General features: G+C 38.9%; 1 protein-coding gene across 1 annotated transcript; it reads left to right on the forward strand.

Moving 5' to 3' along the window:
* Positions 1–2426: 2426 nt before the first annotated feature.
* Positions 2427–7111, forward strand: CUNH3orf38 (chromosome unknown C3orf38 homolog). The gene is made up of 3 exons (XM_041678651.1): positions 2427–2701; positions 4107–4345; positions 6220–7111. The coding sequence occupies exons 1-3, from the start codon at positions 2575–2577 to the stop codon at positions 6898–6900; spliced, it is 1047 nt and encodes a 348-aa protein (XP_041534585.1). The 5' UTR covers positions 2427–2574; the 3' UTR covers positions 6901–7111.
* Positions 7112–27529: the final 20418 nt, after the last annotated feature.

Raw genomic sequence — 27529 nt, forward strand, 5'->3', positions numbered from 1 at the left:
AAATGCAAATCAAGACAACTTTAAGATACCATCTTACACCTGTCAGAATGGCTAAAATAAAAAACACTAATGATAGCCTTTGCTGGAGAGGTTGTGGAGAAAGGGGTACACTCACCCATTGCTGGTGGGAATGCAAACTTGTGAAACCACTTTGGAAAGCAGTGTGGCGGTTTCTCAGGAAATTCGGGATCAACCTACCCCTGGACCCAGCAATACCACTTTCGGGAATATACCCAAGAGAGGCCCTATCATACAACAAAAGTATATGCTCAACTACGTTCATAGCAGCATTGTTTGTAATAGCCAGAACCTGGAAACAACCTAGATGCCCTTCAATGGAAGAATGGATGAAGAAAGTATGGAATATATACACATTAGATTATTACTCAGCAGTAAAAAGCAAGACTTCTTGAATTTTGCATACAAATGGATGGAAATAGGAAACACTATCCTGAGTGAGGTAAGCCAGACCCAAAAAGAGGAACATGGGATGTACTCACTCATATTTGGTTTCTAGCCATAAATAAAGGACATTGAGCTTATAATTCATGTTCCTAGAGAAGCTAAATAAGAAGGTGAATCCAACGACAAACACATAGGCATCCTCCTGAATATTAACCTTCATCAGGCGATGAAAGGAGACAGAGACAGAGACCCACATTGGAGCACCAGACAGAAATCTCAAGGTCCAAATCAGGAGCAGAAGGAGAGGGAGCATGAGCAAGGAACTCAGGACCGCGAGGGGTGTATCCACACACTGAGACAATGGGGATGTTCTATCGGGAACTCACCAAGGCCCGCTGGCCTGGGTCTGAAAGAGCATGGGATAAAACCTGACTTGCTGAACATAGCGGACAATGAGGAGTACTGAGAACTCAAGAACAATGGCAATGGGATTTTGATCCTGCTGCACGTACTGACTTTGGGGGAGCCTAGGCAGTTTGGATGCTCACCTTACTAAACCTGGATGGAGGTGGGCGGTCCTTGGACTTCCCACAGGGCAGAGAACCCTGATTTCTCTTGGAGCTGATGAGTTAGGGGGACTTGATTGGGGAGAGGGAAGGAAATGGGAGGCGGTGGTGGGGAGGAGGCAGAAATCCTTAATAAATAAATAAATTTAAAAAAAAAGAAAAGGAAAAAAAGGAAATAAAAAGGATTGAAGTCAGAGGTCAAACATAAAAGATACAGATCTACGGAATGGACTACAAATCTATAGATGTGCATGATCCAATTCAGTAGCCACTAGCCACGCGTGGATATTAAAACTTGGGTCAAAGTTAAGGAAAACTTGAAATACTCAGTTTTACTACCACACTGCAAAATTTCAAACCCCAGAAGTGGACAGTGGTTAGTCCTGTGCAATGCAAAAAGTATTTTTCACTATCTCAGAAACCCCTAGGGAAAGTGAATCGGTGGTTCCCCAGGGGATGATTTTCTTTCTAGGGGAACATTTGGTAGTCTGGAGGTATGTTCACGTGCAGCAAGCTAGAGAAGGACACACTACTACTTGTGGAAATGTAGCGAAGGTACTAAGCATCCTACAATGCAGAACTCAACCTCTCCCACAATAAATTATCCTGCTGCAAATATTAATTGTTTTGTATTTAGGAAACAGTCTAACCGAAATTCAGTTTCTCCTGCTTATACTCACAACACAAATCACTTTCTGCCCAAGGTGGGTGTGTCGTCTGTGTATATTTCTCCCACATCAACCAAGTAACTATTACTACAGTGGGGAATGCCAGCCACTTATTCAAATCTAAAGGCGTCAGCATATGCAGCTAGAGGCACAGTCCCAATACGGTGTGGCACCTCGCCCCTTCAGCTGCACCTTGATGCAAATCTGAAGCCTCAGGTTGTTTCAGTTGTACCCGTGATCAACCAGCTGCAAACTCAGGTTCCACTACCTCCTCCATGGGCTCGACTTATAAAGTCATCCACAAGGTGGGAAAGCGTGGAATCACGGCTAAGCAAGTTATAGTTCTTCGTAAACATTTTCCAAGCATAGTGTTTAAAAGTGTATTTTCACTTGTGGAGCTAGGAATATCGAGGCTCACCTAACTCAAAATCGGCCACACACGACAGACATTCAAAAGCTCCCGGGCCACGGGAGGGGAGGGAGGAGAGAGTTCACCTGCAAGCCCCGCGGTAGGACGGGAGCGCGCTTGCGCTCTCCGCCCCACGCTGCCGCCCGCGCAGGAGCTGCACTTTAAGTAACGCTTCCGGAGGAGTCGGTGCTGGTGACTTTAAAGGTTCGTTTCTAACCAACCCTCGAGTGGAAGGTGAATGGTCACGAGGCCTCTTTTAAGCGCGATCGGTGGAACGCTACTCCCAGACAGCCCGGAACCATAAGTCGGGATGCCTAGCGTTTCCTCGCGGACTTTCTGAGAAATCACTTCCGCCCCCCCCCCCCGCCCCCCCACTCGAGGGGTCGGGGACTGGAATATCCGATACGGTTCCGGCGAGAGCGGCTGGAAAAGCACTTCCGGTGTCTGTTGCCAAGGCGCCGGCCGGCCCCGGGCGGAGAGGGCGGCTTTAGTGGCGTCGCCCTCTGCCCCGTTTCCCGGGGCCGAGATGTCGGGGCTCAGCCACCTGGAGACGGAGGGCTGCCGGAACCTGCTCGGCCTGCTGGACAATGACGAGATCAAGTCCCTGTGCGACACCGTCACCAACCGCCTGGTGCAGCCTGTGGACCGCCAAGGTAGGCGCGCCGGCGGGCGGCAGCCTCCGGCCGAGGGGACGGGCGGGCCGGAGACGCTGCTGGGCCGTCCGGGGCCCGAACTCGCGGGGACGCCGCTCCGGCCGCGGCTGTGCGGGGCTCTGCAGCTTCCGGAGCCGACCGGGTACAGTGTAGGTGACACGAGGACCCGAATTTCAGGAAAATTTCAGGAGTCCGCCGTTTTTCAGCAGTTCCAGAAAGCCCCAGAGTGGGATTTAGTTTTAAGTTTCTATCATCCGGGGAATGAGCGGTTGCTGCTCTGGCTGTTTGCTTTCCACCGAAAAGGAAGAACATAAACACCTCTTGTGGGACATAACCTGTTGCAGCCGACAAAAGGCCGGTGTCTTTAATCCATATATGTCATGGAATGCTCAGTCTCTTCGTCCTGCAGTTAAAGTTCAGCAGTGGCAAAATCACAAGTTGTTTTTTTTTTTTAATTAAAAAAAGTTGTATGTAATACACAAAAGATATATATGTACGTTGAATTTATAAAACATTAAAAAATATCCTTACTAAATATAGACTATTGATATGTATGTTGCTGTAAAGAAAGGGATAACAATACCCCCCCCCCCCCAAAAAAAAAATTTTTAAAAAAAGAACAAACAGAAACACTCGAATGTAGTGGTACCCTGAGCTGGGTAGAAAAAGAGGATAGCATTAGGGAAGTTTGAACTTGGGGCTTCAAAGATGTTGTGTGTTCCGTGGAATAAGGTCTTTGGAAGGTGTATGTGCATTTTTTAAAATTGAGTTTTGCTGTTTTGCACCTGTCGTGTGTCTGAAAGATAGATTTTAGCCTGTGTTTTCAGCACAACTTTTTTTTAAATTTTTTTTTTTCAGCACAACTTTTTAAATTTAAAAAAAAACTTCCAGATTCTGCCACTTAACCAACTTTGATTATCTGTAGAATCAGGAGTTTGACAACATTCTTTGACATCTCAAATATTGTCATTTTAATCACTTTTTCAAGGTTCATAGACTTTAGGTGTTTGGGGTCAAATATTTTTATTAAAACAACTTTTATTTTTTTTTTTATTTTGGTTTGGGGGGGCAGGATTTCATTATATAGCCCGGACTGTCCTGGACTTGGCTTTGCAGACCAGGCTAGCTTGGAACTCTAAGAACTGCCTGCCTCTGTCTCCCTAGTGCTGGGACAAAAGTCTTTGCCACCATTACCACCACCAGTAAGATAAAGTAGGTTTAAAGTGTGAACAGTTTGAAAAGGAAACAAATGGATAAGCCACGTCTCCCTTTTCAAAGCATAGCTGTCTTATGCAATAGCAAGTATCACAAGATCGTAAATATATTCTAGTAGAGTTTTTGCTGACGTTGGGCAAATTTACAAATGCCTCATGATTGTCTGTTAATTACTGTTATTTTTTTCTAGATGCTATTCATGCAATATTAGTTTATAGCCAAAATGTAGAAGAACTTCTGAGGCGCAAAAAAGTCCACCGAGAAGTCATATTTAGATATTTGGCAACACAAGGGGTGGTTGTACCTCCAACTACTGAAAAACACAATCTTATTCAGTATGCAAAAGGTTACTGGGAAAAACAGTCACCAAAACTGAAGGAGACAGCAGAACCAGTTACAAAGACAGAGGATATCCAGCTCTTTCAACAGGTACACTAGATTTGTACTTCTGCTCTGAATCCCTGTTCTGTCTGAAACTGTGCAAATAATCATAGAACTGAGGCGAGTGGTTCTTAGTATGTGTTATCTAGTCTTTACCTCCTTTATGTTCTTTAAGACCTCTGAAGCCACTTAGATGCCAGATCCTTCTCAGATGGGGTGTGCATGGAATCTGTTGGATTGGGTGTGGGGGGCGTGGGAGTATAGTCCTCTTCCCACAGATGAGAGCTAGTGTATGTTTAGAAACATAAGAATCATTTCATTTTAGCTCTACTTCTCATGGTTTTGTAGTTTAAAAGAAAGCTAATCGTCAATTTCCTTTGCCATTTTGTAATACTGCCTTTGGTAGTCATGTCAAAATTTTATTTAGGAAGCGTCAAAAAATGATTTCCACTTTTCTTCAGTTGATCCTGGCTGCTCTGGTTTGTGTGTGCATTAGATACTGATTGCTTAATGTTGATAGATTGAACTCTGGGGAGTTACTATACTTTCATAGTACTACTTAGGAAATGATGTGTTAAGGTCTCATTTGCTTAGTATACAGAAAAGAGAAAAAAATGCTCATAGCAATGTTATCAAGCTTATTGCGAAGACTGGGAAAATGTACTTAAATATCATATTCTTTGTTAAATATATTGAATAGCAGGTACTCCATTAGTATAGAATAAGATATAATATCTTATTCTTGGTGAGTACTATGTTCTGGCATACATAGATGTATGAAGTCGTTTATAGAGCATGTTTTTATAGTAATATTCACTTTTAATTAAAAAAAATAGTATTAATTCCAGTCATGGAAAATTACCCATTTCAATCACCTTTAGAATTATCTCTTTAAAGAAGGTAGAAGGGAATTTTTTAAAAAAAAAAATACAAAAACAAAAAAACATTGTGACAAACCTCTCCTGATTAAAAAAAAAAAGTCATTTTGTGTTAGAGCAGATACCAAGAGCTTACTTTTCAATAGTTAGAAAAGTGCAAAATGAGTTTTAATAATTATTGCAATGTCTTTTTTTCATAATCACCTTTATTGACATTTAGTTTAGTCAATAAAGGATCCATTTGAAGCAATTTGTTTTAAATTTTGAGAGATGTGTATAGTCAAGGGAAAATTATACACAAACCATTATCATTGACTGTTCATGCTGACATTGATATTTTAAAGGGTTTTGTTCATTTTTGATTTTTTAAAACTTTTTCTAAGACCAAATCATGGAAACTGCATATGACATTCCTATCTTACTGTGTTATAATTGGTTTTGAGGAGACAGGATATGAGACTAGGAGGACTGTCACATGCAGGAGGGAGACTTGATTGCAAGCTCCAGGTCAGTGTTGGACAGAATAAGACCCTTTCTTAAAGGAAGGGAAAACACAAAAAATCTTGGGTATCTGTGAGGTTTGATTCCCAACATATGAGAGATAAGGAAATGAGAGGGGGTGGGGAGGGGAAAGGAGAGGGAGAGAATGAGAATGAATGAATGAATGAGAGCATGCTGGGATTGGTCTTGGATTCCTGTGTTCAAGCCATCCTTCTACCTCAGCTTCCTGAGTAGCTGGTATGGCAGCTGTGTGCCACTGAACCCAGCTGTGGCCTTGTTAAATTTTACTGAGCTAAAATTTAAATTTAAAATATTTTCTTCCTTTTTGAAATAAATTTTTCAGTGTATGATATGGTTCAGTTCCCTTTGCTCTAACTGGTATGTTCGCATTTAGCTAGACTTGACTGTGAGAGGTAAGCCTTCACTAGGAAATGGTTTGTGGAGACTTGACTGTGAGAGGTAAGCCTTCACTAGGAAATGGGTTTGTGGAGACTTGGCTGTGAGCGGTAACCCTTCACTTCACTTTGTGTTTGTCTTAACCAGCAGGCAAAAGAAGATAAAAAAACTGAAAAGATCGATTTTCGTCGCTTGGGAGAAGAATTCTGTCACTGGTTCTTTGAACTTCTTAATTCTCAGAATCCTTTTATGGGGCCACCTCAGGACGGATGGGGCCCGCAGCACTTCTTTCATGATGTCAAGCTTAGGTTTTATTACAGTACCTCAGAACAAAACGTGATAGACTACCATGGAGCAGAAATCGTGAGCCTTCGTTTACTGTCTTTAGTGAAAGAGGAATTTCTTTTTCTAAGTCCCAACTTCGATTCTCAAGGACTAAAATGTGCTTCTTCTCCTTATGGAGTAGTTATGGTTGGAGTTGCAGGGACTGTCCACAGAGCAAATACTTGTTTGGGCATATTTGAGCAAATTTTTGGACTTATCCGTAGCCCTTTTGTGGAAAATACTTGGAAAATCAAATTTATCAACCTGAGAATTATTGGAGAAGGTTCCCTTGCTCTCGGAACATCACTGAAACCAGCTGTTACATTTGAACAGAGTGATCTGGAGGCCTTTTATAATGTAGTCACCTTGTGTAATAGCACTGAAGGAAGACCTAATGTAAAGCAGACATTGGATAGTGGAACTGGAGACCAGGTTTTAGGTAGTGGAGACGAGGCGTTGTTGAACAAAAAGGAACTGAATTTGCCTAACCCTCTGAAGCATTGAGCACTGTGCATCAGCTGGAAGTCGCTGCAGAATCCCTTCCCAGCACAACGCTGATCATCTCTAAGTGATTGCCGACGTGAGGATTGACGTATTTTAGCTGAAATACCTTTCTGGACTCCAGACTAATGTGGATATTTGCTATTTCTACCCGAGTTACAGCAAATGTTGTGAGAACTTATTGCAGTCCATCAAATAAATCCTACTTGAGATGTGGATAACTGTGTGTCTTAGAAACCATAGGTGGTATTTGAATTTATTTAGTGAAAGCTTACAATCTCTGAACCTCCAAGTGGCAGCAATTAGTAGTAGTCATGCTTATTGGATATCTTACAAATGGGTCTTACTAAAGTGCTTCTGAAAAATAAGAACAAACCAAAAGTAACATTTTAGAGATGTTTAGTATAGTGTTACTAATTATATAAAATATGAATAATATACTTGTGCAAAGAGTCCAATAATTTATCCTGGGAAGAAAAGCTTATACTTCTTTTTGAAGCGTCTCTTTCAAATTATCTGTTCTAGTCCAAGCAAATTATCTCAAAATCTACTTTGCTCAACTATTTTGGGCAGCAGATGTTGTTTTCAACACAGACCTTATTACTACTTAGGCTTCAGCCAACAGTTTTATAGAACATTGACTATGATACCCTAAAGATGGAAACTGTGCTTTGAACATTGAAAGGTGTGCACCATTCCTAGGAATCAAGTTACTGTTCTTCCCTACTGATTGTGGCAGAGGTGATTCTCCTCAAAATAGAAACAGAGCCCCTTTAGAACTTACTTACATGGCTGTGGAAATATGCATACATGTAGCCTAAAAACGGTTTTCACCTCTGTGTTACTAGATTTGAGATCCAAAGTTGATTTGCCAGGTTAGAGTTTATATTTCTCATCACCTGGTAACTATTTGCTTATCCTAGATTTGGTTAAAAATTTTAGTTTTTAAATTACTATTTGGAAAAATATCTGGAAAATGTTATGGTTTATTATACTTGTTAATTTTTTTATTGAACTCTGATAATTTAGGGTGATTGGTTATGAGTATTGGAAGAGGTAAGCATTCATTCACACCTCCCCTTTTGTTTTAGGGGCATGTCTCTATGAAGAGTACAAATCAGTGTGTTCTAACATAAGTTAATAAAGATGCGAAATCCTTTTTTTCTGTATTAGAATAGTAAACTGGTTCCAGCCCACAGTTCTTAAGGAGAGCTTTAGGCAGTTTAACACCACAAAGCTGCTTTTCCTTTATGTATATTGTCAGCATATTATAAAGAAACAGCAGCCTACAGAACAGTTACTGTGTGTTCACAAGGTAAGGCAACTAGGTCACTCTGCCTCTCCTCGGGTTTGAAAACTTAGTTTGATTTTATACTCATTTGGGTTTTAAGGATCAAGTTAAATATCCTGAGAAAAGCATGAGATGGAAAACTATCCTTGTTCTATTTGTGTCAGTACTGTGGAAATCTTCACTTATCTTCACTATTGAACCTTTGAATGTATAAAAACACTAAGAAAGGCTCAGATTTCTACACATAGTTTTAAGTCAACTTAAAAAATTTGATATATTCTTGATTGAGAGGATTGGCTGCTTTTGGGGGTTATCTCTGCATCTGGGCTCAAAGTAGATCCTCATATTGCAGGGAAGTAATAAATGAGCAAAACACTAGGTGGGGAGGTTTCAAGTTTGGTCTTCCACCCCCAGATTTTTTGGTCACATTGATTTAATATGTAGATGTACAAAAACGTAGGCCTCCTTATTACTCAGATTTAAGAGAGTTGTATTTGGGTTGGTGGAAATATTGGTGACTGAGACAATATAACAAATATATAGGGAACTAATATGAAGAAAATGGCCAGAGAAAGAAATCTAGACTGAAATTTGTTGAAGAAGCTTGGAACCAAAAGAAAGTGCAAACATTGACTTCCTTGGCCCACCACCATGGCAGCAGTTGAAGCAAGCTGTAGGTTCTTTTTGCTATATTCTACCTAGCTAACACGTGGAAGATCTGGCACATGCAATGCTTCTCATGGACTATGGACTGATTGGCATACTGCTTCGTTTTATATTAAGTTGAGACAGCTAGAGTCTTCCAAGAGGAGGAACCTCCATTGAGAAAATGCCTGATAAGATCGGGTTATAGACCGGTCTGTAGAGCATTTTCTTAATCAGTGATTGATGGGGAGGGGCTCAACCTATTGTGAGGGAGCCACCCCTGGGCTGGTGCTAATGGGTTCTATAAGAAAGCAGGTTGAGCAGGCCAGCAGCAGCACTTCTTCATGGCCTCTGCATCAGGTTCTGCCTCCAGGTTCCTGCCCTGCTTGAGTTCCTTTTCTGACTTCTTTCATGATGAATAGTGATGTGGATGTGTCAGCCAGGCTGACACGAGTTGCTTTGATCATGGGATTTTTATTACAATAGTTGCCCTGACTAAGACAATTAAGACAATTGGGCTTTCAGGGATCTTCTGGACTTTTTTTAATTAAAAACTCCTTTTTGTTAAAATGACTAAATAAAAATGTTTAAGTAGTCCACTAAATTGTAAGCAGTGTTACATTAAGATATTCTATTAGTATCTAAAAATTCATATTTCATGTGTCTTAAAAACTAAAATGCCAAACTACAGGGGGAAAAAAAAACATGTGCAATTTATTAAGCCACTTTGTGAGCAAAGCAGGTCAGGAGATATTCTGTGGCCTTCCCAAGGTGATGTTTTTCTGCCAGAGGAAGGCTGTTTACCTGATGTTACTAAATTATGGAAGAGAATGTAAAGGCCTGCTTTAACATATAATTATAGCCTGATGCATTTAATCCCCACAGTTGGAAGGCAGAGGTAGGAGGATCTGTGAGTTCCTGGTCTACTTAGTTCCAGGCCAGCCAGGACTATGTAGAGATAGCCTGTCTCCAGAAACTGAAATAAAACAACAGTAATTAAGTAGTTAGAAAATGTGCATTGACATAATAGCTCTGGGCTTGAGTAGGTCATCAAAATGAATGAAAACCATACCATATTAGTCTTTTACACGTGTAGGTGACATTTTCTTTACTTTTTTGGTGCTAGGGACTGAGCTCAGACTCATACGTGTAATGTACTGAACACACCCCCTACCACAGCAACAGCTATTGCAGTGATTGACATTAGCCTTTTATAGCAGAAGGGGAGGGTGCAGTTTTTCCAAAGTTGGATTTTTTCCTGCCTTTTGATGTATTCCTGAATCTTTCCGAAGTACATGTGAGTCCTGTAGATATTCCACATTAGGAAACTTTTCTAGAATACTATTTTTCTGATTGCCCCTCAGTGTTCAAATTTCAGACATTATCTAGTTCTTAAGTCAGTGGACCAAACCTAATGAATGAAAGTGTTATCTCTAGGAAATATATTTTAACTTATAAACTTTATTTTCAAAAGATGTTAGGATTAGATCTACTGAAATACTGTCAAGTAGGTCATAAAAATATTTACAGGTTGTACCACTCTGATGAAATGATAGACAGCATGCTTTGGAATTAGAATCTCAAGCTGAAGGAACTGCGGGGTACTTCCTGCCACCCAGCACCCGGCCGCCTGGCTAGCTTATGCCCCAAACTGTATTCATATAAACACTGCTTGGTCCATTTCTATTAATCTGTGTAGCACCATGAGGTGTGTTTACCGGAAGATTCTAGCCTACGTCCATCCTGGGTCGGAGCTTCATGGCATCTGCTCTGGAGAGGGAGTGGCATGGTGTCTGAGCTCACTTCCTCTTCCAGCATTCTGTTCTGTTTACTCCACTCACCTATGTTCTAACCTATCAGGCCAAGCAGTTTCTTTATTAATTAACCAATGACCTTCCTTCATCAATCCTAAGATGATGTTGATTATCAGTGAGTATATTTGGGGAATTCTAATGAATGGTTTCCAGGAACACTCACACTGTTCCCTTCCTCTACTTCTACAACCCTTCCTGTAACCTTAGTTTCTACTCACTTTGGATGGAGATAGCATAGTTGCAGTGCTGGAAAATTGGATCTGGGTTCTCTTCAAGTAAGTTTAATATATATTAATTGTCTATCATTTATAAGTTACTGGGTCAAGTGTAAAATGTCAATAGCTTGTTTGGGTAAGGATGTTGAGTTTAAATCTCACTATTGAAGTTTAGATTGCCTTTGAGTGAGTTTCTTTAGGTTGAAAGATTTTGATAGACTCATATAATCATAAAAAATTAATTGAAAATTTGAATACTCATAAGGACATATGCAATATAGGTTAAATATAAATATAGAAATATGCTAATTTGACATCGTTTATATTTTAAAGGAAAATTTCCAAATTATGAGAATTTGTCAAATATGTTAGCCTCATTTTGTTAGTGAACCTTTCTAGTAGCCTTTAGTACTTCAATTATATGTTAAAATTGCCATATTTATCTCAAGTTTACTGTGATTTTTGAAGCCAGAATTCCAGTGTTATGTATGTTACATCATGAAATTACTGGCCTAGAATTTTCAGTTTTCCATCAATATTGTATCTCTCTTATTGTCCTTTTAGACATTCAGTAAGGCTCTGTGCTAATTTTCATCTTCAGTTTGTAGACACTAAACAAGGTTGAAATTATATTTGACTTGTTCAGCTTCAAGACTGAAAGACAAAGTGCCCACTACCAAGTTCACCAGCTGTCTGGTGAGCAGCTCTACTAACAGTGTACTGGGGAGGAGAGCTCGGGGTGTAGCTCAGTTGAATGAGTTCTTGCCTCGCATGCAGGAGTCGTTGGGTGATCGCCATCAAGTATTAACCTTGTATGGCTGTGACCACCTGTAATGCCAGCACCAGGGAGGCAGTACGAAGACCAGATTGCTCATGGTCATCTTGGTCTATATAGGAGTTGGATGCCAGCCTGGCATACATGAGGTACCCCTCCCCAAGGAAAAATTACTGAGGAAGGTTATTGTTGAAACCTTTAGTTTATAAATTTGTACACTTTCCTCTGGTTCTTATCTTCATCTCTATTAATGGTTACTCTTACATAATTCATAGTCTTATATTAAGTTGCTTTTGTCTCCCTAAGTTGTACGTTGCTAGAGCTGTTTTACTTTGCAATCAATCCTCTTCCCACAGTTTCTTGTACAAGATAAGCATTAGATAAATTCAGAGTACTAATTATATGACAGTTTGCCTTCCTGTGTACACTGGATGTATTAATTTACTCTGGCTGACCACCATTATTGTAGTAGCAATAGATGATCTTACAACCTAGGTTTTTTTTTTTCTTTGAGTCATGGTCTGTTTGGGCCTGACTGTCCTGAAACTCACTGTGCAGACTGTGCTAGCCTCATCTTAAGAGATCTGCCTCCTGAGTCCTGATATTAAAGGTATGTGCCACTGCACCTGCCTAGAATCTGGATATAAACTCAGACATTCAAAGAGAAGAGCTGTAAGGTAACCATTGCATCTTTATATTGTGTATAGAAGGTTAATGTCTAACCCTTTTAGACTAGTCATCCTCAGAATGAACATTGCCATTAGCTTATTGTCTTCTTTCGAAAGCAAAGATGCCTTTATATTTTAAAGGATGTTTTTCATGTGTTGCTTGTTTTTACTCTTTTTGCTCCTTACTTTTCAAGGGCCCACCCAGCTCCCAAATAAATACACACAGAGTCTTATTCTTTCTTATGAATGCCTGGCCTTAGCTTGGCCTGTATGTTTTTTTGTTTTTTGTTTTGCCAGCTTTTCTTAATTTAAATTATCCTGTCTACCTTTTGTCTCTAGACTTTTCCCTTTGTTTATTTCTGTATATCTCTTATTATTCTGTGTCTGACTGGGTGGCTTGCCTCTTCCTTTTCCATTCCTTGATCTCTTCACAGATTTCACCTCCTCTTTTATTCTCTCTGCCTGCCAGCCCCACCTGTTCTTTCTCCTGCCTTGCAATTGGCTGTTCAGCTCTTTATTAGACCAGTAAGGTGTTTTTTGGTTTTTCGAGACAGGGTTTCTCTGTAGCTTTTTGGTTCCTGTCCTAGAACTAGCTCTTGTAGACCCGACTGGCCTCGAACTCACAGAGATCCGACTGCCTCTGCCTCCCGAGTGCTGGGATTAAAGGCGTGCGCCACCACCGCCCGGCTACCAATAAGGTGTTTTAACAGGCAAAGTAACACAGCTTCACAGAGTTAAACAAATGCAACATAAAAGAATGTAATACATCTTTGCAACATTAAACAAATATTCCATAACGTAAGCCGATTTAACACATAAGAATAATACTATTCTACAGCATTCATGTATTTGTGCATTTTATGTATGTGTATGCGTGGGTGTTTGTGCAGCATGCTTGGCATGCAGAGAGATCAGGCAGCTTGTGGAAATGAGTTCTCTGCTTGTGCCTTTACCCGCTAAACCACCTTTCCAGCTCCTGGTTTTTCTGTATCGATTTCTTAAACTTGTTTTAGGCGTTATGGGTACATGGAAACACTCTCATGTGTTTTGCATGGCTGGTTCATTTTTGTCTTTGAGTACTTGGCTTAGATGCATTTTCTCTCTTCCATGGAGATCCTCCAGTGGCTTTCATCAGCACATCTTTTTCGCTTAGTATGAGCAATTCCCAATATCCTTTCTACAGGATGTTAAGTTGGGATTACAGTTGTTTCTTTTACATTCTGTTTCTGTTATTTGTACAGAGACTAGTGTTTTAACAGTTTTTGCTTTTTGAATTCCTGGAAGTGGTGATTGAACCCAGAGTCTCAGGGACACTAGGTAAACATATCACCACTGAGCTCCCCCTGCACCTACCTCCCTTTCAAAATTTATTTTGAGACAGTTGGAGGCTGGCCACCTTCTTCAACCTCTTTGGGTAGCTGATTTTATATGGTTTGTACCATAGTGTTTGTTACAAAAGATTCTTGTTAAAATTAGAAGTAAGTAATTTTGTACTATGTTTTATTTAGACTCTAATGCATTTCCAGACTTTGCCTGTCCGTTCAAGACGGCCTAGTGTGTGTGTGCAAATGTATTTATATTTTCTAAATGGATAAAGGTAAAGTTATCCAGTGAACTATACTTATTCAATTTATTAATTGCTTAGTTTGTTTATTTTGAGAATAATCTTCACATATTCTAGGCCAACCTCCTTGTCTTCCAGTTTGTTTCTTCCCAGTGATGATGTTGCACATGCTTGCCACTGGAGCCAAGGAACAATACTCTTGATTGCTAGAATAGTTAAGGTCATAATTGCACATTATAAAAGGCTTAAGAAATTGAAGCTTCAGTATTTAAATAACATTCAAATTTTCATTTCATTTTATTGTTATGGAGGTCATTATTTGGCCATTTTTTTAGTTTTGGTTTTAAACTATAAAGCAAATGTTCATTTTTTGTCATTTTCAATCTACTACCTTACCTTGAAATATTTTGTTTATATTTTTATTATTATTAGTGTGTGACGAGTATGTGAATTCATTGTGTGTGTGTATTCGTGCATGTGCATGCACATGATACAGTATGTGTGGGAGTCACGGGAAAACTTGTGAGAATTGAGAGTTGAGTGTTCTTGGTTCTCTCCTTCTGTCTTGGATTCTAGGGATTGGAATCAGGTTGTCAAGGCTGCATAATAAGCACCTACAGCTGCAGAGCCATCTCGCTGGACCATTGGTTTGAAGTAGTTTATTTAAACTCTAATCTGGAACAACTTCTCATGGGAAGATAAACTCGGTAAAACAGCTTCTCTTTCCCATGCTTTTGACACTGCATGGTGCTGTGACTTCTCATGGGAAGATAAACTCGGTAAAACAGCTTCTCTTTCCCATGCTTTTGACACTGCATGGCGCTGTGACTGCATAGGTGTGGAAATTCAGTTCCCTCACTTCCTCACAAGTCCTGCTCATTGGAAACACAATTCTTTCTTCAAACAAAACTCAGATATACAGTTTTAAGTATATGTGTGGGTAGTAATTTATTTCTTTATACAGATGGGAAAAGCCTGAAAATATTTTGATACTAGGAATTCAGAGTTTTATTGTAGCATATGCCATACTTTTAAAGAAGTTTGTAAAAGACAAGAGTTCAGGAAAAAGAAAAATATCGGCAGCTAAGTGTGATGGTGCATGCCTTCCACCCCAGAACTTGGGAAGCGTGGGCTGTTGGATTTCTGTGAGTTTCAGTCCAGCTCATCTGGATAGTGAGTCCCAGGACAGCCAGGGCTGTATACAGAGACTGTATCTCAATAAGGAAATACAAAGAAAGAAGTCCCAGGACAGCCAGGGCTGTATACAGAGACTGTACCTCAATAAGGAAATACAAAGAAAGAAGTCCCAGGACAGCCAGGGCTGTATACAGAGACTGTACCTCAATAAGGAAATACAAAGAAAGAAGTCCCAGGACAGCCAGGGCTGTATACAGAGACTGTACCTCAATAAGGAAATACAAAGAAAGAAGTCCCAGGACAGCCAGGGCTGTATACAGAGACTGTACCTCAATAAGGAAATACAAAGAAGGATAGTGAGCCCCATGACAGCCAGGGCTATATACAGAGACTGTATCTCAATAAGGAAATACAAAGAAAGAAGTCCCAGGACAGCCAGGGCTGTACACAGAGACTGTACCTCAAAAAGGAAATACAAAGAAAGAAGTCCCAGGACAGCCAGGGCTGTATACAGAGACTGTATCTCAATAAGGAACTACAAAGAAGGATAGTGAGCCCCATGACAGCCAGGGCTATATACAGAGACTGTATCTCAATAAGGAAATACAAAGAAAGAAGTCCCAGGACAGCCAGGGCTATATACAGAGACTGTACCTCAATAAGGAAATACAAAGAAAGAAGAAAAACATTGATCTTAACACACCAGTGTTTGCTCTTAAACCTTTTGATTTGATTTGATAAGTATTTGTTGAACACTTGGTAGATGTAAGCTTTCTTCTAATTTCTTATGGAAGGTAATTTTTGCTATATTAATAGTTTATGTTACCACAGAGTGATTCTTGTGATGTCTCCTTGATGCTCTTACTACCTAAACTATATTTTATACTTATCTGAAACTGGGTTGAGTCCTAGCCAGGACTCCTTCAGTGCTGCTGGAGGAATGGTGATCCTCTGGTCTGTTAGTTTGGAAATTCCACAGGAACAAATGCAGAGAATGCTTCCCAACCCATTTACATGTAGTTTACAGATTTTGCATGTAATTAATATTTTTCAAATTTTTAATGAAAAGGGTTTCCATAAAACTTTACTGTTTAGAACTTTAATAATTTTAATAACTGAATTGGGTGTAATGGTATACCCAATGAATCCTAGCATTCAGGAGACAGAGGCAGGTGGATGGATCTCTGAGTTTGAGGCTAGCCTGGTCTACATAATGAGTTTCAAGACAGCCAGAACTACATAGTGAGACCCTGTCTTGAAAAAAAAATTTAAAAAATAAGTTATATAATATAATACCCACCTTCCTTCTTCACAAATTGTATTTACAGAAAACAGAATTGGTTCTTGAAGCACATATGTGCATAGGCGGGAGAACATCACCTGTTGTTGCATAGAACCTGTATTCGATTCCCAGCACCCACATGGCAGCTCACAAACATCTGGAACTACAGTTCCAGGGGCTCTGATATCTTCTGGCCTATGTACGTGGTATACATATATGTAGGCAAAACTCACACAAGTGAAAAATAAAAATAGATCTTAAAAAATTATGTATACTCTTAAATGTGATTAATATTCTTTTGTGTTGGTATTTTGATTTGGGCTTTTTTTTGTTTGTGTTGTTGTTATTTTCCAGGACAGGGTTTCCTGTGTAGCTCTGGCTATCCTGGAACTTGCTTTATAGACCAGGCTGACCTGGGGCTTCAACTCACAGATCTACATACCTCTACCTCCCAAGCTTGGACTAAAGGTGTGTGCCCAACTGGTATTTGAATTTTTATTTGCAGTGGCTAATACCCAGAAAATATGAAAAGTTTTATACTAGAACCAGAAAAAGAAAAATGTGTTGTCTTTAATGTTTAACAAAAATGTATTAAATCTATAAACAATATATGTAATGTTCTCTAATCATTGTAAATGCTGAAAGTGTTTTGCTAAGCTCTTTTTCATGCTTTTGAATATGCTTATATTTCTGTGTTTTTCATCAAGAAAAGTGCAAAGTGGTTTGACAGAAACCAAATGCAAAACAGTTGCAGGAAATTCTCTACTTCTGCTGGTTTGACCTAGAACCCTTTAATGTGTGAAAGCAATCCACGGAAGTGACTCAGTTCCACTGCGCTAGATTCATATATACTCTGGGAGCATTGCATTGTGTAACTCGTTCCTGTAAGTGCCATCCTGTAAGTGGTGGGAGGATTTGTGTGAATTCAGAACAACTGTGTGTGCCATGCCAGAGATTCTAAGTACAGTGTTTTCAATCAACTGAAACAAAGGAGGACATTGATTACTAATCTGAAATGATTAGGGCCTGAAATTCCTTTATTATTTATCCAAAGTATAAAGCATGTCAAATGGCTATATTATGTCACTAGAAATTCATATTATCATTTTGTTTTTTTTAAGTAGAATCTTTTTTGGCAATTTCATACATGTAAGCAAAGAATCTTAATGATGTCCACCCCAACTCTCCTCCCCTAAGCTCCTCTCCTATGCCTCCCCCCAGGCAATCCCAATATATATCCTTCTCCCACAATGTTCCCTACTTCCCCCCACCCTTTTTGTAAGTCATAGCCCAGCTAGGGGTGTCTGTTGGAATGTTGGCTGATCTCGTTGGCTTGATCTTGTGCAGGCAGCTATAGCTGCAGTGAGTTCATGAGCAAACTGACCATGTCACATCTAGATGACATTTGACATCATTCTTCCCCATCCTCCAGTAATGTTTTGTTTAAAGCACATTGACTTCTTTGGTACATGAATTTCATTAGATAATTGTTTCCTGTGTTAGATAATACTTGGTTCACCATGCCAGGTAGATGAAACAAAAGTTCGAAGCATATTATAGAATTTTAGTAAATCATAAGATACTTGCTAGAAGCTTACACAGTTCAAATACGAGGGAAAGCAGAAACTCTTGGAAATGTTTTGTTAGCAAGTGAATAGCTGAGGCTAAATGTGACTCAACATTAGAGTTCTTGCCTCTCTCATGGGACTGAGGGTTCATTCTCGTGGTAGTTCACAACCATCTATAGGTAGTTTTGGGGGATCTGATGGCCTCCATGGGCACAAGGCATGCATGTGGTACACAGACATACATGCAGACAAGCATTCATACACATAAAAATAAACTTTAAAAATAGCCTGGGTGACTGTGGAAGAGCAGTCCTGACTTGTGTTTTTGAAGCTAATCAATTTTCAAACAAAATTCATGACATGAAACATTATTTGCCATAGTGTATTACATGTATCAATAAGAAGGCCTTAATTTCCTGTTCTACTTTTCTCTGAAAACCCAGAAATACAGAAAATGACTATACTAGAAAATAAGTTTGGTGTGGACTAAAGTAGCCCATGATGCTTAGACCATGCCATTCATTGTGATGATGTAATGCAAACTGCAGCCACCTTGAAGGTGGCAGGTAAATAAGCACACTACAGACAAACCAACCAACACTTTTTTTTATTAAAATTTTTTTTATTAAAAATTTCCACCTCCTTCCCGCCTCACTTTTCCCTCCCCCTCCCCAACCAACACTTTTTGAAGAGTGATTAACTGAATATGTAAGGTCAGCCTGGCAGCTCATTGTTGAAGGAAGTAGATGGAAATTTGGATTTCTCGAATTATGGTATAATGCTGGAGAAAAAAATGGGGAGGAAGTCACACTTCTTTCCTCTCCTACACAGCCTATTTACAGAGAAGGGGTTCACATGAGGTTTGGGGATCAGAAAACCTTTCTTTGAGATAGTCTGTTTAGTGAAGGATTTTTATGTACTATTAGGTACCTTGAATATATGGCATATGCACAAAGCATTGCCTTGAAGGGCTGGTTATTTTAAGATTGTGAAGTCATGTGACTGTACAAATGGTTCAGTTCTACAGACTGCTTATCTCTTCACCGTCATCTTCGTGTTTTGCATACTGCAGAAACTGGTGGGTGGGGCTTAACACAAACCACATCCAAACACTGTGGCTGCTATGAAAGCCTTTCTTTCTGGAGTTGACTGAAAGGCAGATTGCAAGCCCGTCTGAGATCATCCATGGGCAGATTTGTTTCTTTTCTTGTACTTAGGTGACAAGATTATTGAATGAGAAGGTTTATAGTTGAAAATATTTATATAGATTGGTTGTTAAGAAAACCAAGCCTTCTAGGGATACCTAAAAACCCTGCTTCCAGAACTCTTCTGAACATCCAGCAGTCTGTCATCGAAAGCTGTACAAAACTGTATGCTGCCACAAATCAGTGGTTACCTTTTCACACAAGTGATTAACTGAAGTCACCTGCCTGGCAGCAGCTTTTAGTGCATCTTGTTTCCCTTTCTAAGAAATAGACTTGATGGTCTGACCATTTAGCTAATAATTGGACTTTCTACCATGACTAGGGTCTTGGACTGAATAGAAATGAGAAAGGAAGGACCAGAGAGGAAGTGGTTAAGGTTAAGAACACTAGAGGCCCTTGAGTAGGACCAGAGTTTGTTTCTCAGCATGCATACTGGGCACATCAAAGCTCTAGTTCCAGGGATTCTGTTGTCCACTTCTGGCCTCCAAACACACACACACACACACACACACACACACACACACACACACAATAACACAGCAATAATTTCTTTTTAAAGTATGTTGTCAGAGACAGGATTTGCTTTAGAAGCTTTTCTTCTTTGCATTCCAGGAATAACTGTTGACTCTAAAGACTTCTGGGATCTTGGGATAGGCGTGTTTCCACTGATTCCATAGGCTATATGTATTCACCCATGTGTGGCACATCTAGCTGAGGCTGTCTCTGAGTGCATCAGAGTTGGAAAAGCAAAAAGGACCTTAATTCTAAAGCTGAACATGCAAACGGAGTGAACCAAAACTCTGCCAGCCAGTGCCACTCCTTTCCATCACTGAGCTACTTCATATAGAAAGGAGGCTTTAGACACTGAGTGGCCCACACCTCAGAATTCTAGGCAAACCACACATGGAATGAGGAAGCTCTTGGAGCTGAATAGTTCTCTACCTAACGAATGAGAATTGGAGTTATAAATTATTTTTTTTTAAAGAACACATTTTGTTCTTTGAAAGTTCCATATATTTCTACAATGTATGTGATCACATCCCACCACCACCACCTCCTCCCTAGAACTCCCACCACATCTGTCTCCAACTTTCAAGTCCTCTTCCTTTTGAATTGTTATTAATAACCCCTCTTGTCCAGCTAGCAGAGTTCATGGTTGTGTGCCATCCACTGAGACATAGACAAATATCAGTGGCCACTTCCTACTTTTCTCTGTGTCATCTTCCTTACCCTTTCCCTCTCCATATTTTGACTATCGTTTGTCCTTTATTAATATCATTCCTCTTTCTCCTTTATGCTGTGAGACAATGGTCTTGTACCCTGTAAAGATTTGTCACTTGTACTGGTTTAATAAAATGCTGATTGGCCAGTAGCCAGGCAGGAAGTATAGGTGGGGCTAACATAACAGGAGAATTCTGGGATGAGGAAAAGGCTCAGTCTGCAGTGGTCACCCAGACTAAGAGGAAGCAATATGAAAATGCCTCACTGGTAAAAGGTACCAAGCCACGTGGCTAACACAAACAAGAATTATGGACTATTTTAAGATTTAAGAGTTAGTTAATAAGAATCCTGAGCTAATAGACCAACCAATTTATAATTAACATAGGCCTCCGTGTGTTTCTTTGGGGCAGAATGACTGTGGAATCAGGCAGGACAGAAACTTCTGTCAGCAAATGGTGCCAACGTGGACAACTGCATCCACATAAAACCTGAGAGAGCTTGGAAAGTAATTCTAGACACAAAGAACAGTTAAACATGGCTTTTTGGTAGCAGCGTTTTCTCAGGTGTGCTCTGTTTGCTAGAGACACATGTGCCTCATTTAAGCTAGGCTTCCTGACTCAGCTTTAGCTGCAAAAGCCTTGCAAAAATTTTAAGAGGCCCCATCACAAAACACTTAAATGATGTTTATGAATAGCCAATAGCATGCTTTTTGGTGGTGGCAGGGACCTTGAAACTCCATAGAGTTGTGGCAGTAAACACATATCCCACCTGTATCTCCATTATGAAGCTAGACTTTCAGAAAGCTAAGGAATGGGGTGGATCTAGCCGTCAAAGTCATGGCTTTAATCTTAGCTGTATCATTTAGCAACTTAAAGATTCATATGGGCAGAAAAGAAGATATATGGTAAAGACATATTCAGATGAAGAAAACCTTAACAGTTTACAGTATGTTTGAAAATATATGTAGATTTGGGAGAGAGAGAAAAAAGGATAAAGTCCTTTAAAAAAAGGAGAGAATAGTTGGGTGTGGTGGCACACACCTTTAATTCCAGCACTTGGGAAGCAGAAGCAGGCAGATCTCTGTGAGTTCAATGACAGCCTGGTCTATAGAGTGATTTCCAGGAAAATCAAAGATACACAGAGAAACTTTGTCTCAACAAACCAAAAATTAAAAGTAAAAATAAAAGAAATTTAGTTTAAAATAAAGCCACATGAAGATGGAAAATACACAGAGATACTGTATGTTATTGTGTTCTCTTTGATTGTTTGATGGCTGAGGAAGGAGCAACAGCTGCCAAAAGACATTTGATTATCAATGCTGCTGGATTAATACAACATATATATTTTGGAAATGCCCAGAATTCAAACTTTAAGTCAAAGGATATGTTATTTTGGAGAAGAGGTTTTGTTTTCACAGGAAATGAAAGGCTGTAGGTTCATTCTTTGTTAAGAAAATTTAGGTTTGATCAAGGATGACCCCATTAAAAATATTTGATAGGAGTGGATGGCCCAGATGATCAAACATTTCAGAAGATCTCTGTTGGAGTTTCCTCTGAGTTCTATATCAAGAACAGCTTTAAAACTGCTGGCTGAGATGATCAAGCCTCAGAGATTATCCTAGTCAGGACTTGACCATAATCCTAAATTTTCTTTAGGTCCCATAAGATTATCAGTGCACCCAATCAGCAGGAAGTAGCCTAGAAAATTATGCCCATGTTCCCAAAAAATAGATTATAGATATTTTTTTATTGAGTTCTACATTTTTCTCTGCTCCTCTCCCTGCTTTCCCCCTCCCCCTTCAACCCTCCCCCAAAGTCCCCATGCTCCCAATTCACTCAGAAGATACTGTCTTTTTCTACTTCCCATGTAGATTAGATCTATGTAAGTCTTTCTTAGTGTCCTCATTGTTGTCTAAGTTCTCTGGGGTTGTGATTTGTAGGCTGTTTTTTTTTTTTTTTGCTTTATGTTTAAAAACCACCTATTAGTGAATACATGTGATAATTGTATTTCTGTATCTGGATTACCTCACTCAAAATAATGTTTTCTAACTCCATTTTCCTGCAAAATTCAAGATGTTATTTTTTTTTCTGCTGTGTAGTACTTCAACGTGTAAATGTACCACATTTCCTTATCCATTCTTCGGTCGAGGGGCATTTAGGTTGTTTCTAGGTTTTGGCTGTGACAAACAAAGCTGCTATGAACATAGTTGAGCACATGTCCTTGTGGCACGATTGAGCATCCTTTGGATATATACCCAAAAGTGGTATTGCTGGGTCCTGAGAAAGGTTGTTTCCGAATTTTCTGAGAAATCACCCCACTGATATCCAAAGGAGTTTTACCAGCTTGCACTCCAACCAGAAATGCAGGAGTGTTCCCTTTTCCCCACAACCTTTCCAGCATAAGTTGTCATCAGTGTTTTTTATCTTGGCCATTCTTACTGGATTAGATGGAATCTCAGAGTTGTTTTGGTTTATATTTCTCTGATGACTAAGGATGTTGAACATTTCCTTATGTATCTTTCAGTCATTTTAGATTCCTCCGTTGAGAGTTCTCTGTTTAGGTCTGTACTCCATTTTCATTATTGGCTTATTTGTTCCTTTGGTGACTAATTTCTTGAGTTCTTTGTATATTTTGGAGATCAGACCTCTGTCTGATGTGGTATTAGTGAAGATCTTTTCCCATTCTGTAGGTTGTCATTTTGTCTTGTTGACTGTGTCCTTTGCTTTTATAGAGGCTTTTCAGTTTCAGGAGGTCCCATTTATTAATTATTTCTCCCAGTGTCTGTGCTGCTGGGGTTATATTTAGGAAGTGATTCCCTGTGCCAATGCTTTTAAATGTACTTCCCAATTTCCCTTCTATAAGGTTCAGTGTGTCTGGCTTTATGTTGAAGTCTTTGATTCATTTGGACTTGAGTTTTCTGCATGGTGATAGATATGGGTCTATTTTCATTCTTCTACATGTTAATATCCAGTTATTCCAACTCCATTTGTTAAATATGCTTTATTTTTTCCATTTGATAAGTTTTGCTTTTTTTTTTTGTCAAAAATCAGGTGTTCGAAGGAGTGTGGATTAATATCCAGGTCTTCGATTCAGTTCCATTAGTCCTCCTGTCTCTTCTTATGACAATAACAGGCTGTTTTCAGTACTGTAGCTCTGTAGTAGAGTTTGAAGTCAGGGGTTGGGATTCCTCCCGAAGTTCTTTTATTGTACAGTATTGTTTTGGCTATCTGGGGTTTTTTTGCTTTTCCATATGAAGTTGAGTATTCTTCTTTTGAGGTCTATGAAGAATATTGCTGGGATTTTGATGGGCATTGCATTGAATCTGTAGATTGCTTTTGGTAAAATTGCAATTTTTACTATATTAATTCTGCCTACCCAAGAGCATGAGAGATCTTTCCACTTTGTGGCATTTTCTTCAATTTTTTTCTTCAAAGATTTAAAGTTCATACAAGTCTTTTACTTGTTTGGTTAGAGTTACTACGAGATATTTTATGCTATTTGTGGCTACTGTGAAGGGGGTTGTTTCTTTGATTTAATTCCCAGCTCTTTTCTCATCTGTGTACTGGAGGGCTACTGATTTTTTTTTTTAGTTAACCCCTGTATCTTGCTACATCACTGAAAGTGTTTATGAGTTGTAGATGTTCCTTGGTAGAATTTTTTGGATCAATTATGTAAACTATCATATCATCAGCAAACAGTGAGAGTTTAACTTCTTTTCTGATTTGTATCCCCCTGATCTCCTTTTGGTATCTTATTGCTCTAGCTAGGACCTCAAGAACTATATTGAATAGATATGGAGAGAGTGGAAACCTGTTTTGTTCCTGATTTCAGTGGAATAGCTGAGAGTTTCTCTCCATTCAGTTTGATGTTGGCTTTTGGCTTGATGTATATTACCTTTATTATGTTTAGGTATGTTCCTTGTATCCTTGCTCTCTCCAAGACCTTTTTCATGAAGGGATGTTGTATTTTGTTGAAAGCTTTTTCAGCATCTAATGAGATGATCATGTGGTTTTTATTTTTCAGTTTGTTTATATGGTGGATTATGTTGACAGATTTTTGTATGTTATACCATCTCTGCATCTCTGAGATGAAGCTGACTTGATCATGGTGGATGATGGTTCTGATGTGTTCTTGGATTCAATTTGCCAGTATTTTATTTAGTATTTTTGCATCAGTGTTCATGAGTAAGATTGGTTTGTAATTCTCTTTCTTCTATGGTTTGGGTATCAGGGTAATTGTAGCCTCATAAACAGAGTTTGGCAATGTTCCTTCTGTTTCTAATGGGTGGAATAATTTGAGGAGTATTGGTATTAGTTCTTCTTTGAAAGGCTTGTAGAATTCTGAGCTGAAACCATCTGGTCCTGATGACCAGCAGTTATAGGTCTGTTTAATTTGCTTATCTGGTCTTGATTTAATTTTCTTAAGTGATGTTTATCCAGAAAGTTGTCTATTTCCTTTAAGCTTTCAAATTTTGTGGAATACAAGTTTTGAAATATGACCTGATGATTCTCTGTATTTCCTCCATGTCTGTTGTTATGTCCCCCTTTTCATTTCTGATTTTTAAAATTTTGATATTCTCTCTTTTCCTTTGGTGAGTTTGGATAAAGGTTTTTCTATTTTGTTGATTTTTCTCCAAAAACCAACTCTTTGTTTCATTCTTTGTATTGTTTTCTTTGTTTCTATTTTGCTGATTTCAGCTCACAATTTGATTATTCCTGCCATCTAGTTCTCTTTGGTGAGTTTCCTTCTTTTTGTTCTAAAGTTTTCAAATATTCTGTTAATTCACTGTTGTTGGATTTTTCCAGCTTCTTATGTAGGTGTTTAGTGCTATGAACTTTCCTCTTAACAGTGCTTTCATGGTGTCTCATAAATTTGGGTATGTTGTGTGGTTATTTTCATTGAATTTTAGGAAGTCTTTAATTTCTCCCTTTGTTTTTTTCCTTGACCCATTGATGTTTCAGCTGAGTATTGTTTCATTCTCATGTTTTTGTGGGTTTTCTGGAGTTAGTATTGCTGATGACTTCTAGTTTTAAATCATGGTGATTTGATAAGGTACATTGGGTTATTCCATTTTTTTTTATATTTGGTGAAGTTTGTTTTGTTACCAAGTATGTGGTCAATTTCTGAGAAGGTTCCATGAGGTGCTGAGAAGAAGGTATATTCTTTTCTGTTCAGATGGAATATTCTATAGATGTCTATTAAGTCTGTTTGAGTCATAATATCTGTTAGTTCTCTTATTTCTCTGTTCATTTGTTTTCTGGTTGGACTGTCCAGTGGTGATATTGGAGTGTTGAAGTCTCCCACTATTACTGTGTGGGGTTTAATGTATGATTTAAGCTTTGGAAGTGTTTCTTTTACATATGAGAGTGACCTTGTATTTGGGGCATAGATGTTCAGTATTGAGATTTCCTCTTGATGGATTTTTCCTGACTAATATGAAATGACCTTATTTGTCTCTTTTGGTTGATTTTAGTTTGAAGTCTATTTTGTTAGATATTCAGGTAGCTATATCAGCTTGTTTCCTAGGTCCATTTGTTTGGAGATATTTTTCCCCAACCCTTTACTCTGAGATGATGTCTTGTCTTTAAGGTTGAGTTGTGTTTCTTGCATGCAGCAGAAGGATGGATTCTCTTCTCGTATCCAATCTGTTAGCCTGTGTCATTTTATAGGTGAGTTAAATCCATTTACATTAAGGGGTATTAATGACCAGTGATTCCTATCTCCTGTTAATTTAGTTTTTATTGTTGGTGATGTTAATTTGTGTGCTTTTCCCTTCTTTAAGATTTGCTGCTATGAGACCATCAATTGTCTGTGTTTTTGTTGGTGTAGCCAACTTCCTTGGGTTGGAGTTTTCCTTGTAGTATTTTGTATATGGCTGGGTTTGTGGCTAGGTATTGGTGAAATCTAGTTTTGTCATGGAATATCTTGTTTTGTCCTTCTATGGTGATTGAAAGTTTTTCTGGGTACATTAGTCTGGCCTGGCATCCATGGTCTCTTAATGTCTAAGTAATGCTTGACCACAACCTTCTGGCTTTCATTGTCTCCAATGAGAAGTCAGGTGTAATTCTGATAGGTCTACCTTTATATGTCACTTGGCCATTTTCTTTGCAGCTCTTAATATTCTTTCTTTCCTCTGTATCTCTGTATGTTTAGTGTTTTGTTTATTATGTGGCAAGAGGATTTTTTTTGGATCCAGTCTATTTGGTGTTCTGTAAGCTTCTTGTATCTTCATAGGCAAATATTTTTTAGATTGGGAAAGTTTTCTTCTATGGTTTTGTTAAATATATTTTCTGTGTTTTTGAGTTGAATTCCTTCTCTTATTCTCAGATTTGGCATTTTAATGGTGTCCCATATTTCCTGAATATTTTGAGTTAAGCTTTTGTTAGATTTAATGTTTTCTTTAGCTGATGAATCTATTTTCTCTATTGTATCTTCAGTACTTGAGATTTCTCTCTTCCATCTCTTGTAGTCTACTGTTCATGCTTGCGTTTGTAGTTCCTGATCGTTTTCTCATGATTTCTGTTTCTATCATTGCCTCGTCTTGTGTTTTATTTATTGTGTCTATTTCAGTTTTCAAGTCCTGAATAGTTTCTTTCATATGTTTGATTTCTTTTTCTTGGTTTTCTTTAAGTGATTTGCTGATGTCTTCCAATTTTTTTGTCTTTTTCTCCATTTCTTTAAGGGAATTTCTCATTTCCTCTTTAAGAGTTTCAATTCTCATTTCCTCTGTAAGAGTTTCATTTTCTTGAAGTTACTTTTTAGGTAATTCTCTTCTGCTTCATCCATATTTGGTTGTTCAGGTCTTTCTGTTCAGGGTCTTTTGGTTTTACTGGTGTTGTGTTACTCTTTGTGGTGTTATGTGTTTTCTTACCTTTTCATCTTTTCCTCTAATAGGTATGGTTGGTGCTGTCTGAGATTCTGTTGAATAATCTTCTGTGTGCCAGTGAATCCAAAGCTCAGATGATTGTTCCTCATGGTACAGTCAGTGCCATAGTTCTAGTTACCAGGTTGGTTACTCTGTGTTCCTGGAGATAGCTCAGTGCTCCTGTGCTTTGCTCTGCTTCCTTGGAGTTTGCTATCTCAGGCCTACTTTGGCTTAGGTTGCTGGCTTTGTCCTGTTTTTGCAAATACTTGTCTGGATTCCCTCCTGAAGAAGTCCTTGGCTTGGAGTTGGACCTGTTCCTGTGGAGATCTCTGACTCTGGATCTGGTTGCTCACTCAATATTGATCAGCCAGTGTCCTGGGAC

Source organism: Microtus oregoni, unplaced genomic scaffold, assembly GCF_018167655.1.
Source record: "Microtus oregoni isolate MIOR12 unplaced genomic scaffold, Mior012 000030F_ref0000283, whole genome shotgun sequence".
Classification (NCBI taxonomy): Eukaryota; Metazoa; Chordata; class Mammalia; order Rodentia; family Cricetidae; genus Microtus; species Microtus oregoni.